Source organism: Nilaparvata lugens, chromosome 8 (assembly GCF_014356525.2).
Source record: "Nilaparvata lugens isolate BPH chromosome 8, ASM1435652v1, whole genome shotgun sequence".
Lineage (NCBI taxonomy): Eukaryota > Metazoa > Arthropoda > Insecta > Hemiptera > Delphacidae > Nilaparvata > Nilaparvata lugens.
This window is the reverse complement of record NC_052511.1, coordinates 43,097,892-43,114,421: the sequence shown is the minus strand read 5'-3', so window position 1 is coordinate 43,114,421 and position 16,530 is coordinate 43,097,892. Positions and strand designations below refer to the sequence as shown.

General features: G+C 34.6%; 1 protein-coding gene across 1 annotated transcript; it reads right to left on the bottom strand.

Moving 5' to 3' along the window:
- Window positions 1–7,810: 7,810 nt before the first annotated feature.
- LOC111051174 (thioredoxin domain-containing protein) lies at window positions 7,811–16,323 on the bottom strand. The gene is given in 7 exon segments (XM_022337608.2): window positions 7,811–8,168; window positions 8,631–8,673; window positions 8,676–8,755; window positions 9,904–10,065; window positions 11,643–11,781; window positions 12,662–12,847; window positions 15,894–16,323. Coding segments are annotated over 7 exon segments (924 nt in total). The 5' UTR covers window positions 16,027–16,323; the 3' UTR covers window positions 7,811–7,987.
- Window positions 16,324–16,530: the final 207 nt, after the last annotated feature.

Genomic DNA, 16,530 nt, shown 5'->3' with positions numbered 1-16,530 from the left:
TCTTTTTTTTGTGAGATTGATAGTATTGTGATTACTCAGGCCATCTATTATTTACTCTTGAACTTATTTCCAGAATCACGCAACAAAGTAAACTCCAAACTATAATTATGTGTAATTTTGCTCAGTACTTTTACCAAATTTCCTCTTTTCCTCTACAATTTTCTTTCGAAATTATGGAAATAATTTCGTAGATTCATCCAAAAATGAGCTGAGTTTATCGCGCTTTTGCACCCCACTCTGTTATTATGATTATTTTAGAATATGGTTATAACTTCCGAATCACTGGTTTGTTATTGTCGAAAAATTATTAGTTGTCTTCATATCTTGAATAGGTAGTTCCTATTCCATGTTGGTGAGAAGTACACTATTTTCTTTCAAGCACAAGCACATTATCAGGACAAAAATTGAAAAATCTTATTTTCTTAAAATTATAGCGTGAATCTTGAAAAGTTGAGAACTCCAAGTTTCCATCGAAGTGACAGCTAGCAGGTGCGGTGTACTGCCGCACTATAGTTCTCTCCACAAATTTAGTTTCCGAAGAAAAGTATTGTGTAGTTTTCAAACAGCTTGCGGGGTTAATGATTTTTGCCTATGCCTACACACACTCTTCTATTGATGTTTTCTTATTCGATCTATAGATAGTAGCCTATGTATACGTCAGATCTAAAAATTTACGATAACCACGTAGTTACCATCAGTACCGTAGCATAAATTGAACCAACAAAATTGAATCGATATTTGCTTCCTGTATCTTCCTGTATATGCTTCCTTCTCTTGCTTCTTGTATGCGGACGTGACCTCTCTCTTAAGGTCATTTGCATACAGTAATGACTTATTTCTGCATGGTGTATATGTATTATAATCTTTGTAACTTGTGAATATCTATCTTGAGTTGCTATCCACTGTTATTTTATTGTATCTCTAGTAGAGTAGTCTTTTTGATGTATTTTTCGTTCGCAGTGTAGCTCTAGTAGAGTAAGCCATTAGCTGTATTGTTTTTTTTTGGTTTCTTTGTTTTGTTTTTTTCTCATTGTATTTCTATAGTGGAGCAGAATGATAATACTGCATGCTTAGTTTTCTATTACTCTTAATTTCCACATGTTTTGTATATTTTCACGCAGAAATAAAGTCAAATTTATTATTATTATTTGAAATGCAATAGAAGGATCAATAACTCATCAACGTTATCTAAAAATAATTCAAATTCAGATTACACAATACTGAGATGTGGAATTACGCGGGTATTATTTTCATGCAGGGTGATTAACTTATTTTTCTAATCAAAATTGGAAATTTGGAAAAGCAAACATCTATTATAGTGGAGAATAAAATTTCCAAAAACGGACATAGAACACAGAGATTTGAAGGAATTATTCTCATGCTGAGTGATGAAATTGATTTTTTTCTAGTAGCCTTTTTACTTTCCTTGCCCTATTACCATAGGTAAGGAAAGTATTGCTTTCCAAAAAAATTAAGGTACCCCGATTTCAAGTTTTCTATACGTTTCAAGGTCCCCCGAGTCCAAAAACATGATTTTTGGGTGTTGGTCTGTGTGTGTGTGTGTGTGTGTGTGTGTGTGTGTGTGTGTGTGTGTGTGTGTGTGTGGTGTGTGTGTGTGTGTGTGTGTGTGTGTGTGTGTGTGTGTGTGTGTGTGTATGTGTGTATGTCTGTGAACACGATAACTCCAGTCCTAATCAACCGATTGACTTGAAATTTTGAACTTAAGGTCCTTATACCATGAGGATCTGACAATAAGAAATTCAATAGAATTGATTTCAAAATGGCGGAAAAATGGCGGATAATTACTAAAAAACCATGTTTTTCACGGTTTTCTCGAAAACGGCTCTAACGATTTTCTTCAAATTTATACCATGGATAGCTATTTATGAGCCCTATCAACTGACATGAGTCTCATTTCTGGGAAAATTCCAGGAGCTCCGTAATATTCTTGAGAAAAATGGCGGATAATGACTAAAAAACCATGTTTTTCACGGTTTTCTCGAAAACGGCTGCAACGATTCTCTTCAAATTTATACCATAGATAGCTATTCATAAGCCTTATCAACTGACATGAGTCTCATTTTTGGGAAAATTGCAGGAGCTCCGTAATATTCTTGAGAAAAATGGCAAATAATTACTAAAAAACCATGTTTTTCAAGATTTTCTCAAAAATTACTTGACCGATTCTTTTAAAATTCATACCCTGTATAGTTATTTATCAGCTCTATCAACTGGCATGAGTCTCCTCTCCGGGAAACTAATGGGGGTTCACCCCATCCTTGAGAAATGGACTTTGTAACCTCCTTCTCGTGCATGAGGTAGGTAGGTAGAGCAGTTCATAAAAAGAACACATAGTTGAGATATTTCATCTGTAGAACAGCTGTTTTGACGACTTTTAAAAAAAATCATCGAATTTCACAATTTACAGAAAGGAAAAAGTACTCTGAAAACAATTATATATACACATATACTGTATACAGAAGTCTGATCGTAGTTTCAAATAAAATGTTGCCGCCAATCGTCATTATGTTATTCCCCTAAATTATTCTCATTTAGAAATGGGGCTTACAGTTCAATGAGCAAGGAAAGTTGTGTGAGTGTACCACACCAGATTTTTTCTCTTCTAATGACTAAGCTTTAAAATTAAAAATTCGTAAAAGCAATATATAGTCATCTAGTGAGAAAAAATTTTAAAATAGAAACCTCAAAGGAGAACACACAACACAGAGATTCCAAATAATTTTTTTCGTGCTGAATGGAGGTAATTTCACTCATGTAATAACCAAAGCTACCACTGGATGAGTGGAAATTCAAAAACGGAATGACAAACACACGCCATTATCAACATCACAATCTGTTCAAGAACACAGTGATTGTGAGAGCTATCCAGATATCAACGCCTCATCAGAGATTGCAGGAGCTATCCATTCTTGATGGCTGAGAGGGTGAGTGTGAGTGAGTAAGTGTGTGAGTGAGTTAGTGAGTGAAGGAGTGAGTGAGTGAGTGAGTGAGTGAGCGAGTTAGTGAGTAAGAGGGAAGTAGAAGTAGCTGATTTCCAATCAGGATAAGTGAGGAGACCGCTCGGTTGAGATCACCTGCTCCCGGACAGGACAGGTGCCTAAATGCAGTCTGCTGTCAACATATTTGATGGCTCGCTCTGAGACAAGTGGATGGAACAACGGAGGTAACGCCTGCGCTGAGTGATTAAGTTGCTCAGATGGCGACTGTAATGGCCACTTAAAATATGAAAGAGTTATATTTCGATAGATAGCAGCAGCATGGATTAATGGAATCCACTTTACAGGAGAACTTCTTGGAATGAGAGAGTGGAGAAGTCTGTTGATTCCCTCCTTCAATTATTATACTGTCGGTACATTACATTTACTGAATCTTTTTGTGTAGTTGAGAAGTTGATATTGTGGAAATTATTCATAATAAATGAAAAGACTAAGAAATTGTCAAAAACCACAATTTTATTAAAAGTAGAAAGGCCGGTTTCAGTTGTTTCACCATTGTCAATCTCTGATATACTGTTTATCAGAGATTGACAATGGTGTAACAGCCGAAACCGGTCTTTCTATTTTCAATAAAATCTGTGGTTTTTGACAATTTCACACCCTTTATATCTTATTTACTGAATCACTTGTTGGAATAGAAGATAGTGGAGAGGTTTGGGACAGATAATCAGATATTCTTTTAATTCTTTTAATATACTTTTGGTTCCCCTACGTTTTGAGGTATGGTGAAGTAGGAGGCTGATTTTAATATAATATGGGATTTGTCAAGTTTCAAGTTTTTTGTTCATCTGCATCATTTGTGAATTAGATCATGTAAATTAATTCATGCATGCAATAACATATACCAGTAATATGATTTACAAAGTTATTCTATTAATTATTATTTAACTTGTATGAATTCAGGGCTACTTTCTTGTATTTATAAAATAGAATTATAGTACCCTTCAAAATTAATAAAACAAGAATACAAATTGTAAAACCGAAACTAGTAGTTACGTTACAATTTGTATTCTTGTTTTATTATTTTATTATTTTAAATGGGTACTATGATTCGATTTTATAATTATTATTTATTTTGTTATTGCTATTAGCATGCCAAAACTCAGCTGGCCTCTTCCCTAAGCAAAAGTTCGCTATTTTGGGAAAGTATAGTTGCTAATCTTTAATTTTGTTGAATGATCTCACATTTACGGTGTATAATTTTATAGTTTGTTAATCTTTTGTAATTGATGAGGAATGAAACAAATATTTTGAAAAATTGGAAATAAAAACACTGAAATACTATCAACCTTATAAAATAGTTTTAAATAATTTTACTAGGCAAATTATATAATAAAATAAAATCATAAACTATTGTACTTCAAAGACAGGAACACCTTATTTATTAGTGACTACTTTCAGGTATTGAATTCCAATCGAGAAAAAATGTAATATTACAATTTATTGATTCAATGATACACAATACAATAAAATGATTGGGGGAGGACCAACAGGCACAGTCCAAAACTGTTCCTAAACCGAATTTTGGTTCATAATACTAGTCCAAAATATCCCGTATTAATCTTTCACTTTAAAAATGTGTGTACGATGTTCTTATATGGACTCCTCATATTTGAATCAGAATATTATTTTTTATAGAATATAACTTCATATAATAGAATAGAATATTACTGTATAATCTTTTTCTTCTTCTTTGGCTGTGCCTTATCCCATTTACAAGGGGTCGGCATTCCTTTCTCTTAGTCTGCCTCTCCACAAAGCCCTATCCAATGCTTCCTGTCTCCTCCAACCACTGAATATAATAAAATATTAATATTAATATAAAACCATTATCTTCCTTGAAGACAGATGACACATTTGTTTTACTTCTACTTATTAGCAACTACTAATGGACTCATGACGGTAGAAAATTGAGAGAGCGATATTGATAGGTGAGGAATGACAGTGGCGGGAGGGAGAAGGGGAGGGACTGTTCGAGACACAACTTTGGCCCGAAACATGATGATAAATGAGAAAGTGCAAACGCGGCACTTTGCTGCATAGTTGCCGGCTTTCGACCATTGTTCGGTTGTCAGAGCCAGCTCATCAGACAATGCGCTGCGCTGAGGACTCAATGTAGCTGGAGGTGGAGTTGAAGGTAATAGCAGAAGACTGCCGACATTGTAACGCCAAGCAAATGTATCTCACCTCTCACATAATCAAACTGGCTGATGAGTTGAATATATCATAAAATAAGAATAGATCAATTTTCAAGTTAATTAAAAATTGTGAACTTTTAAATAGTTTATTTTTGTTTTGATTATGTTAATTTTGGTGACATTCAGAGTAATTATATTTCAAATTGGGAATTTGTCTCTTGTTTTTTGTTTTTCGGACTGTGAACCTTTGAAAATGTGACACATATAGTACCTACATAATAGCCTTCATTTATTCATGTATTCATCATGAATGAGAACGTTTGTTTTGTCATTCATCCCCTCTTCATCACCCAGGCTTAAAATACTTTTAGAAAGTTGCCTTTGTGAATAAATTAATAGATAAAATAATAAAACTAGAATAAGAATAGTACCTACCTGTTTTCTATATGGTTTTATAAGTAGGCCTAAGGTATTGAAGACTTTGATCATTCAGAATTAGATTTTTTAATCAGGAATTTAAAAACTATAAACATTTTCATTACCAATTTTGAAACTGGAGCGATTAGGTACTATTAAATATATTATTAGAAATAGTGTCGACTATTAGTAATCACTACTAAAGTATTTTTCATAATAAATAATGCTTATCTTCCTCTAAAGCACTTATACTGTATGAGAATTGCTTTTGAAAGATTTGATACACTAAAAATACAGTGCAGAAAACAGATTTTTGTCCAGCATTCTGTTCTTATTCAATTATTATTAAATTTATAATCAACCTTTCATTATTCCATGTCTGAGAGCTGAAAGCATGAAACATCATTGATAATTTTATCAAATTATATGAGTACCGTATTTAAAATATTTTCAATAAAGAATCGAATTATAAAGAAAAACATCCTCAATTAAGTGATCAATATTGGAAAAAGAAGCATATTTCAATTACCTAACAAAGTAATTCACTAGGAAAGCTATAATAAAAACTCAATTATCACGTTTTTTGTATGACAAATTACTTTTTTTCTTCTCATAAACGAATGGCCAGTTCCTTGAGAATACACCTCTGGGGTTTTGGGATGGGATTCTTTATAGAATACGGTACCTACTTGTATTCTGTTTTCTTCATTAAGCTCTCCAGGGAAAGGGCTTCCATAACAAAGTAACTTACTACTACGAAATTCCCCTTAATGAAGAATCTATTACTTTTTGTGAGGTGTATGAAATACGGTACTTCTTTCCAGTCATACAAGAATAACCGGTGTTCGGTGTTCTCATAGAGGTTGCTTAGTGGTTGGAGTTGGGGGTATCTTTATAAGACGACAAGTTCTCAAAGAAGAGAAAGTGAGAGGGAGTGGGAAAGGGAGAGGAAGGGAGAAAGAGAGAGGGAGCAGGAGGGGGGAAAGACGATAAATTAATTCGCTTTGTCGCAGAGGAAGAGGAAGGGGTGGATTTGGCAAGGAGCGACCAGAGTAAAGGTCCAGGTTTCAGGCATTGTTCCAGCGAATCCATCCTTTAATGTACTCCTCCAACTTTACTTTCTCGTCAAGTTCCCCCCCCCCCACCTACATTCCCCTTCCATCCTGTTCTCAATAGAGCTTCTCTTCCCCTAAATTCCCAATGCGGTCATCAATTCAACATCGAGCTGTTATTATTCTCTACTCCTAGCACCTTCAACACTTAAAATAAGGTACCCAATGTCCCAATAAGGTACTCAAGATGTCAGTAAAGTACCCAAGTTCATAATGAGGTACCCAATGTCCCAATAAGGTCCTCAAGGTGCCAGTAAGATACCCAAGGTCACAATGAGGCACCTAGAATGTCATGCGTTTTCTCAGCGTTCAATGAATTGAATCAAAAGATCAAATCGTATTGAAACTTGAATCTGATTCAATGTCTCTCTGTGAGACGTTCAATCAGCAATATTAAATTATTTGTCAATCGATTAGATACATTTTTCTTGAATCTGAACGTCAATGTCTTGGAGGTTTAAGTGTAAGAGAGCTGCCGGCTGTTCCCTAACTTCGCCCAGCAAGGCAACTCTATTAAATTCAATTGATGTTATAAACAGAGTCGATGCGTTTTGAAGCTTCAACTCATGCTTCCATTATTTCTCTATCAAATACATCACCTGTACGTTCAATCAATTCTGCCGATTATTGTACAAGGTTTTAAAGTTTATTACTGTAGTTTGAAAATCTTTTCAATTAAAAGATGGAATGTAACCTATGGACATACATTGAATGGAATGTAGACCTAGACATACATTAAAGCACTTTTGAATGCCAATGTGAGTAGGCATACTTACTACTGTATCTTCATGGAGAAAATATAGCATAAGTAGATATCCCATGGATTCTGTTCCAAATTTCAATGTCAACTCAAGCCCATAGTCCTAGTAATTCTTTTGCGTGAAGCTATGTGACACTGGTAGTCTCTCATACGGTTCCGTTCTTACACTCTCACCCGGCCTAGACAGTAGTCGACAGTAATCGGCTTGAGTTAACAAATATTCGACTTAAAGTTTGGAACATCAACGACCTATACCATTGGATATCTTCTTATGCTATATTTTCTCTATGGTATCTCTTTCAAATATCAATCTGTTAGAGTATGTTAGCCCTTACTCAGGAAATGTGTTAGAAATGATAATTTCAATTGTAAGTAAATTTAATTTATTATAAAATAGACAATCTGTTTTAAATTACAAGAAAAATCACGATTCTCAAGAAAACAAGCAAGGAACAATTATTATTTCAAACATCCTCTTTTTATTTGTAACAAACAGACCACATTCACACAAATAACGGTTAACAGCAAGTTGTAAGACATGCATCACTTCGACTTTGACTTTTCTTTTGTCGATTTTTTCGTTTTCTTTTCGGCTTTCTTTTCAACAGCTTTCAGCTTTTGTCTGACAAGGAAGAGAACAATCATTGAAATGACCATTGAAGCGATCTTCCAGATCATTGGGTTTTCAAGCATGTAATCCACGACTGCCTGTACCAAGTCGTCGCTGAAAATAGACAATAAATACAATATTTATTCCTACACAATACAAACGATTGAGGTAAACCCCCAATAATAATACAGGAATTATTGAATCATCTTAGTTGAAACGCTATTAAGGTTTAAAACAATAAACCGGTTATATCAATATACCGGGTGTGTGAAAAAGAACTCCCTAGTTTTAATGTGTCATAGAATCTGTAGAAAGTGATTTAGCCTACACTTTTCTAGTTTGTGGTGTTTGATTCAGCAACTGTCCAAGTTTTGTCCCCCTGCAGTTGGCAGATCTGCATTCATTTGCAGACCTGCAAGATGGCGTTCGATTCAATTAACTTGATTCAAAACTGACACCCGGCTTGGAGATCTCATTATTAGCAGACAGTTGATGAAGCATTCTTGAACACAGTTGAAAATTGTTTATTGTGAAAATGTTATTGTGTATTATGAAAATAAGAGATTGAACACTTACAATGGGGCCTTGGGAGCTGGAACAACTTCGGCTCGTGCATTCTGTACCACTCAGTGGCAAAACTAACAAATGACGCAATATCATATTTTGGAATGTTGTAACGATACATCTTTTGGGCACGGAACCTGCAACAAAAACACAAACCAATATATTTAATTCATTATTTCAATAAACATACAAAATTCCTTCATGATTATATATTATAATCATCACAATTATTATTATTAATTATTATTATAATATATTATTATTAAGACAATATTAAGAAATGGAAGAAATTTTGGGCAAAAGCCTTTTTTTCATTTCTGAATATTGTATTGTTTGCTCTATCCAATAAATAAAGAATGTTAAATATTTTAGTCATTTAATTCAATCATGTAGTACAATACAATTATTGCGCTTCTAATAAATTGAAACAAATAAATTCTTTATGCTGATCATCAAGAGTTATGCAAGACTAGGTAAAGAATACAAATCAATAACAGCTATTACAGTTTTCAAAAATTTGTTGCCACAAGCATATAAAAGCCCATTGTCTTGATTTTCTAATAATATGATACTGTAAGATTTAAAAAAAAAATGCATTACGAGTCAAATGCAATAGTAAAATAGAGAATTTGTCAATAGTGAGGTCCACGTTATAATGGCAGTAGAGAAATATAGGAGAACAGCGTTGCCGATTCTCTGCCTTACCACTGTCTTCTATAGAAGATTTATTTATTTATTCAATCATTCAGAATTATACAACTTACAGAAAAGTAACACAGGCTAACTTACGCCTAAAACGGTTCCAATTCTAATTTTTAAGTAACCTTTGTATGACAGAATTCGTAAATTTTTTCTAATTATAAGAATTCTAATAAACAATAATAAGAATAGGTCTGTAACCATCCTCGGTAAATAAGGAATATTTTTGCAAAATTTCACGTTAATCAGTTCAGTAGGCTAGAGACGTATATCTGATGTAATGTCAACTGTGCATTCTTGTTTAAAATAATCAATTATATTTTATTCAAGAAAACATATTTTTCAATGATTGAATAATACATGTTCATAATTGATATTAAATATTTTGTTGAATAATTATATTTCTTGATTGTTAAAAAACGATCTGGCAACGTTGCGGAGATAGAAAAGGATAGCGCTATTTGCTTTGTCGAATGAAAGGCAAGGATAGCAACACCAATGCTAATCAAATACTCCCATTATAACGTGGAGCTCCCTATACATTGAAATACTGTTGTGTTAAAGCTGTTACCAAATGAAAACTTACAGGACAAAAGTGGGAGTATCAACGATTGCGAATCTTCGTGACGTGACACGACCAGTTGTTTCACGATTCACCACAGCCACGTTCATCCTGGTCTTCAGCTTGGCTCCCACTGTCTCCCATCTGGCCTGCAGCCGCTTGCATTCCACGCAATTCGTCGAGTGACTGCAACACAAACGACAACACATTGAGAAAAGCAAAATAAACATCATCTTTAAATAATTACACTCTTTTGGTTTTCAAAAACTGCAATCCTCTTGATTACATTTATAATGTGGATTTTACAACTAAAACAGTGGCTAGCGATCATCTTTCTTTCAGATGGGATGATGAAAATTAGAATGTAACAAAAGTAAATAGTGATTGATGGAAAGATAGCAATGACAGTCATTCATATTGTCATTTTGAGCTGTTAGCATATGTTTGAATAACCAGATCAAAACTAATAATTTCCTAATTATTAATTATTATTGAACGAAAATCCTAAAAAAGTCTTCAGAAGCATTACCTCCGTCACAATGTACAGCAAATGTCACACATACAATACAATAATTGGAAACATACTATTGTAAAAGAACTACAATATCATGATATATTCCATCTGTAATAATTTCCTTATTGTTGACAGGGATGAACTGTTACGACAAATATATAACTCTATTTCTGATTAGAAGTGTGATAATTAATAATTTGGTTGTTGAGGTAATGAGTTAATTACAAAAGATAATATTATTTCATCATCATCAGTGTTCTGCCCTATGGCCGGTCCATACATGATTCCTCGTTCTCCATTGCTCTCTGTCCTGTGCGGTTCTCTTTAGCCTGAAGTATTTTCCCTCCTCCCTGGCATCATCCAACATCATCACTCTCCTCCGTCCCAGCATCCTCCCTCCCTCCACAGACCCTTCAATTGCCGTCAAAAGAAGGCCACCATACCTCAGCGAGTGTCCCAGCCAGTTCCACTTCCGTCTCCTTATCATTGACATAATATTCCTTTCCTCTCCCACCCTACGCCTACCCTCATTCCGCACCCTATCCATCCAGCTGATTCTCTCCAACCACATTTCGAAGGCCTCCAATCTCTTCTCCTCCTGCCTTCTGAGCGTCTAGGTTTCTGCTCCATATAGAGCCACGCTCCACATATAAAACACTTGGCCATCTTCTTCGAAGTTCTATTTGCATCCTGTTACACACCAATATTTTTATATGGCTAAATAATTACATCAAGAAAATAATTTTATACATCTTCAAATCATCAATGACTTTTATGTAAATGTAAGGAGTTGTTGAAATGTGAAAAAAATATCCCTCCTCTCTTCCATGATCTACAAGAGCCTGAACACATAGAGAGCGATCTGCGATCACACCTAGTCTTAAAAGAATAAGCGGTCTTAGAAGGATAAAGATATCAACAATACAGATATAGATACCTAAAACTGCTCTGAAGTTAGATCGCTCTGTGTGTCCAGACCCCTAAATTTCTATTCAATTTAGTCCACAATAACATTAAGATGATAAAATAGAATTTTTAACTGCATGATTATCAGCTTTTGTCGAAATTTTATGGGCTTGCATACAGAATCAGTGGAAGATGAAGGATGTCTCTTCCAAGAAGTCTCTTCTCTTTAAAGTAATGCATGTCTCTTCCTTCGATTCTACGAGGTAGACAGATTCCTACCGAAGACTAAACTTTGAATTTTTGTGTATGATATGGAGAGAATGATTGCATAATGTATACTTACAACATGACAAACCAGTCTCCAGTGGTGGCCCCGGATGCAGCTTGTGTCAAGTGCTCGAAATTATCATCGGTAAGCTCTTTCACAGCCGGCTCTTTGTTGTATATGAATGTTTCCAGAATCAGATCATCATTCAGCTCACCTGAAAAATGGTATTTTATAGATAATGAAGGGTATTATAGTTATAAACACAGTAATATTATTACTGTAGATTAACAATCACGATTTAATAGTTATCGTACAGATTATTTATTGAAAATAGGTTGTCGTACATGCAAAAAAAAAAAGAAATACGCTAGCTCAGATTTTAAATTGATTACTTTAGAAAAAGCTTGAAAAATTTGGTTTCATAGAAAATTTAGATTTATATTTTTCAGAGGTGGGCTAGTCAATTACATGCTCAGTCCTGCAGATGACATTGTCAATATCAAGTGCTCAACTATTTTCTTCATCTTTAACAGAGAGGGGAGTAATTTTCGTATACAACATAGAGTCAATATCACCGTATTTACGATTTACCATGATATACTACTATATTAACGATTGAGGAATTTATTAGTCTTGATTTCAGCATGATGTCTTTCCAGATGAAGTTGGAACTTAAAAGGCAAACGGTTAGCTATAGGTATCCCCATAGGTTGGGTGAACGTTTGAGGCTATCAACAATAATTACCCGTATCGGATAGTTTGACATTAGTTACAGTGGTTTAAAACCTACCGTAAACTGTAGGTAAACGGTAGGTCTCTTATCATCATCCTACCAATTACCCACAAAAATCCTAGACTAATATGGGCATCAATAATAAAAAAAATTATTGAATAAAATTTAAATTTGTTAGAATTGATTGAATTTAAATTAAATTAAACTTCTTCCATTATTCATTAGTGGAAGAATCGAATTTTAATGATATCAAAATAACATGACTTGATGTTAATGGGGGAATGAAAATAAATTCTATCAAAAAAATAAGTTACTTGTGATAATAATTCAATCTAGCCTAACAAATTTTAGCATGACTTACCATCATAGAGCAGAGGAATTCCATGTCTGAAAAAGACCAATGCAGGCTCCTTAGATGGAGTGTACAATCTCAACAGGTAACTGTCAACTACTTTCACAACCCAGGCGCCTAGGGAATCTACTAGATCTTCTCTGATTTTCAAAACTTCAGTCTCAAATTTCTCCGATTCCTTGCAGTCTTTCTTCACTGAAAAAAATATTTTAATTATTTTATTATTAGATTATTTTATGATTAGCCTATAATAAATATTGATAAGAAATTCCTATTCACTAATATTACTTCATGTCTTCTTCTTACCAATAAAAACACTAGAAATCAGCTAAAATCAACAAATTTTTATTGATGTAGGAGCCCTACCTGTGCTTACGTCACCAAAATGCACTATGGCTTTGTTAACGGAGGGTAGTGCTACGCCCCGTTTCGGAAAGCCAATTTTCTTTCTCCAGCTGATTAAAGTCTAGAACTTGACTAAATCCCGAGCACGGAAACCGGCCTTAAATATATACTATATAGTAGAAGATATGTCAACCTCCATGTAATGTCAACCACATTATGTCTCTGATTTTAATGATTACTGTAGTTACATACAGTACAGTATGTCAACAATATAATGTCTCAAATTTAAATGATTACTTTAGTTACTACGGTAGATATGTCAACCTCCATATGTTGTTCGTATGTCTCTGGTATTTGTCCAGAAATTAGTCCTGCCCACCCTCGCCATCTAATGGAGATTTCAAACAAAATGACACAGTCGTCTCAGCTAGGGAACTAAGTTTCCGGGTCTGAACTGCATCATGAGTGGGCAACCAACTCTGCTCTGCCCTGTTCTACACTGTGATACAGAATCCATGCCAATTCGAGACTGACCAGGTCCACAGTAGTTTGCTCCAGTTAGCTGAGCTCTGCTTAGTCGGGAGCTCTATCTACTCCACTTGTTTCCAGCTTATCTTCGTTTTCTTTTTCTTCTTCTTCTTCTTCTTCTTCTTCTTCTCAGTCTTCTTCTTCTTCTTCTTCTCAGTCTTCTTCTTCTTCTTCTTCTTCTTCTTCTTCTTCTTCTTCGATGGCGCTACAGCCCAAATCGAGCCCTGGCCTCCTCAATACTGCGCCTCCATCCATCACGATCTCTTGCCTTCATTCTCCAATTCCTGATGTGAAGAAGTTCTGCTGCATCCTTTGAGATCCACCCATCTCAGTCTTGGCTTTCCTACCGGTCTTTTGCCTCCCTGTTGTCCCATATATATTTTCCTGGGAGACCAAGTGTCTGGCATCCGCTACACATGCCCTGCCCATCTTAAGCGGTTCAGTCTGACATATACAGACAGGGGTGGCTCTTTATAAAGTGCAGCTAATTCATTATTGTTTTTTATTCGCCAGACACCCTCATCACATACAGGTCCGTATATTATACCCAGCATTTTCCTTTCCCAGCGGTCTAGATTCGCTGCAGCCTTGGATAATAATATGAAATTGAAATATCTACACTTCATACGTGACCACTGTGCGTATTATAGTTTTATATATTCTGATCTTTATGTTCTATGGACGCTTCTTGACTTGAATATCTGCAGAATAGAGAAGAATGTTTTGTTTCCTGCACTGAGCCGTTTCTTTACTTCTTTTATCTCATCACTGTCATCCGCTATTTTAACTCCCAGGTAGGTGAATTCATTCACTTTCTCAAAGCTACACTCACCCACTGAGAGCGTTTTTCTGTTGTGATGACGTCTACTTTGCTGCATGAGCTTGGTTTTTTCACAATTAAAATTACTCCATGACCAGTCTAAAATAGATACATGGACCAAGTTGCTCACTTCAATGTATGATATAGTTGGCAGCAGAGAGCAGAGCGGTAACCTATACAGGATGATAAAAATCATGGAAAAAGCTTAATATTTATTTTACAAGGATAATTTGACAGTATGCTTTGTTGGGAATCTTATTCGAATTGAAAAAACTAATTTTACGTCGCTTCAAATTTTTGGTCCGCCATCTAGCACCATCCAACTTCATTTTTTTAATGGGAAGGTAGACTATATTATGATTCATGATTTTTATACAAAATTTAAAGAAAAAATGAATGGCGGAAACCGCACATTAATATCTCAAACCGTTCCATCGTTCTCAAACAGATCGAATCGTTGGAGAGCTGGACTAATATAGCTTAATCAATTCAAATGGTAATTTTTCAGGAAACAGCCCCAAAATCAATTTTCTTGTTGATTTTATATGTATTTTGGGGCGCTGAATACAAATCTGTAGCTTGCTGACACGCCAGAAGGCAGCTTCACCCCTAAAGATCCCAAATCGTGTTACTTTTTTCATTTTATTTCGAAAAACCAGAGGTTTTCGAAATAAAATGGAAAAATCAAAATCCCAAAATTTGGATTTATTAGAGTTTTAAGAGTGAAGCCGCCCTCTGGCGTGTCAGCAAACTCCAGATTTGAATTCTGCGCCCCCAAAATTCATATAAAACCAACGAGAAAAATTCTTTTGCGGCTGTTTCCTGAAAAATAGCTATCTGGACGATAGACTGATAAAGAAGCAGTGCCATGACTACCTATAGTCTAAATAATGGCCAATCTAGAGAACTATAGCACAACTAGCCTATAGATTGACCATGGCAGAGCCATGGATGGCACTGTGCCACCGCTCGCGTTAACTCCGCCCTTATAGATAAAGTACAGACTTACAGAGTATACATAGAGCCGCTTACAAGCTTGGCAAGCGACTTGGCGCTTGCATTACAGGTATAGGTATTATTTTATATAATAGATATAATATAATTTAATATGTAACATATTATGTTACAGGTATGCAATATGGTCACATACTGGTCATTATTTTATATGATAGATTATAATATAATATGTAACATTATGTTACAGGCATGCAATATGGTCACATACTGGTCAATACCATGTGTTGTAATAATAAGGGAACGGCTGTAACCGCATGCGATAGACGCGCAACTAGAATTGTAAGACTGCAATTTAAGAAAAAACTGTAAAATTTGAAGGGATGAAACCTCATTTATTTGTTTAGCGGTTAGAGTTGAACCATCTATAGTTTTAGAAAGAAAAACAAGTTTATACCCTTCCTAATTTTACAAAAGGGGGCCACTTTGTAAGAAATACTATACAAAAATAGGAAAACTTAGAGTTTAATAATTAACAGAATAAGCTGAATATTTTAAAAAGCAGTTTCTTAATTTATTGTGAATATGACTCACCAAATAAAACAATAACATACTGTTCAGACATCATGAGATTCACTAACTCATTATCATTCACCACCTCCAAAGAAGAACCAAAAACTTCATAGGTGCATAAAAATGCAAAAACTATTGTAAAAATTAGCTTCATTTTAGTTTCTATCAAATTTTCACAATATTAGAATAAAACCGTCAGCATAACGACTAGAAGTCAACATAACCTAAAAATTGACAAGCAAGACAAGCACAAAAAGCTTGTCTGTCAGTCATCACGTCATATTTCATGAAGTTCCACGAATCGGTTGACGTCTTGATATTCTATTTACTTCTATTAAAATAAGAGAATCAAATAGAAAACAAACTAATAATTGAGTTAACAAGATAGCCAAAAAAATTATCGTTACAAATAATACAGTCATAACCTGACGTTACGAAAAATCTATAATTTGAATGGCAGATTTCTCTTATTTTGAGACCAATTTTTTTCAAATATGAAGAATAAATCATTTCAAATTTTATGAATAGCAATCTCATTCTGAATATGTTATTTTGTACACCAAATTATTTTGTTCAAAATTTATTGGACAAAACCAAACATTTTATTGAATTCATATCAAGAAGGCTGAACAAGCTTCGCGGGAACATATGAATAAAA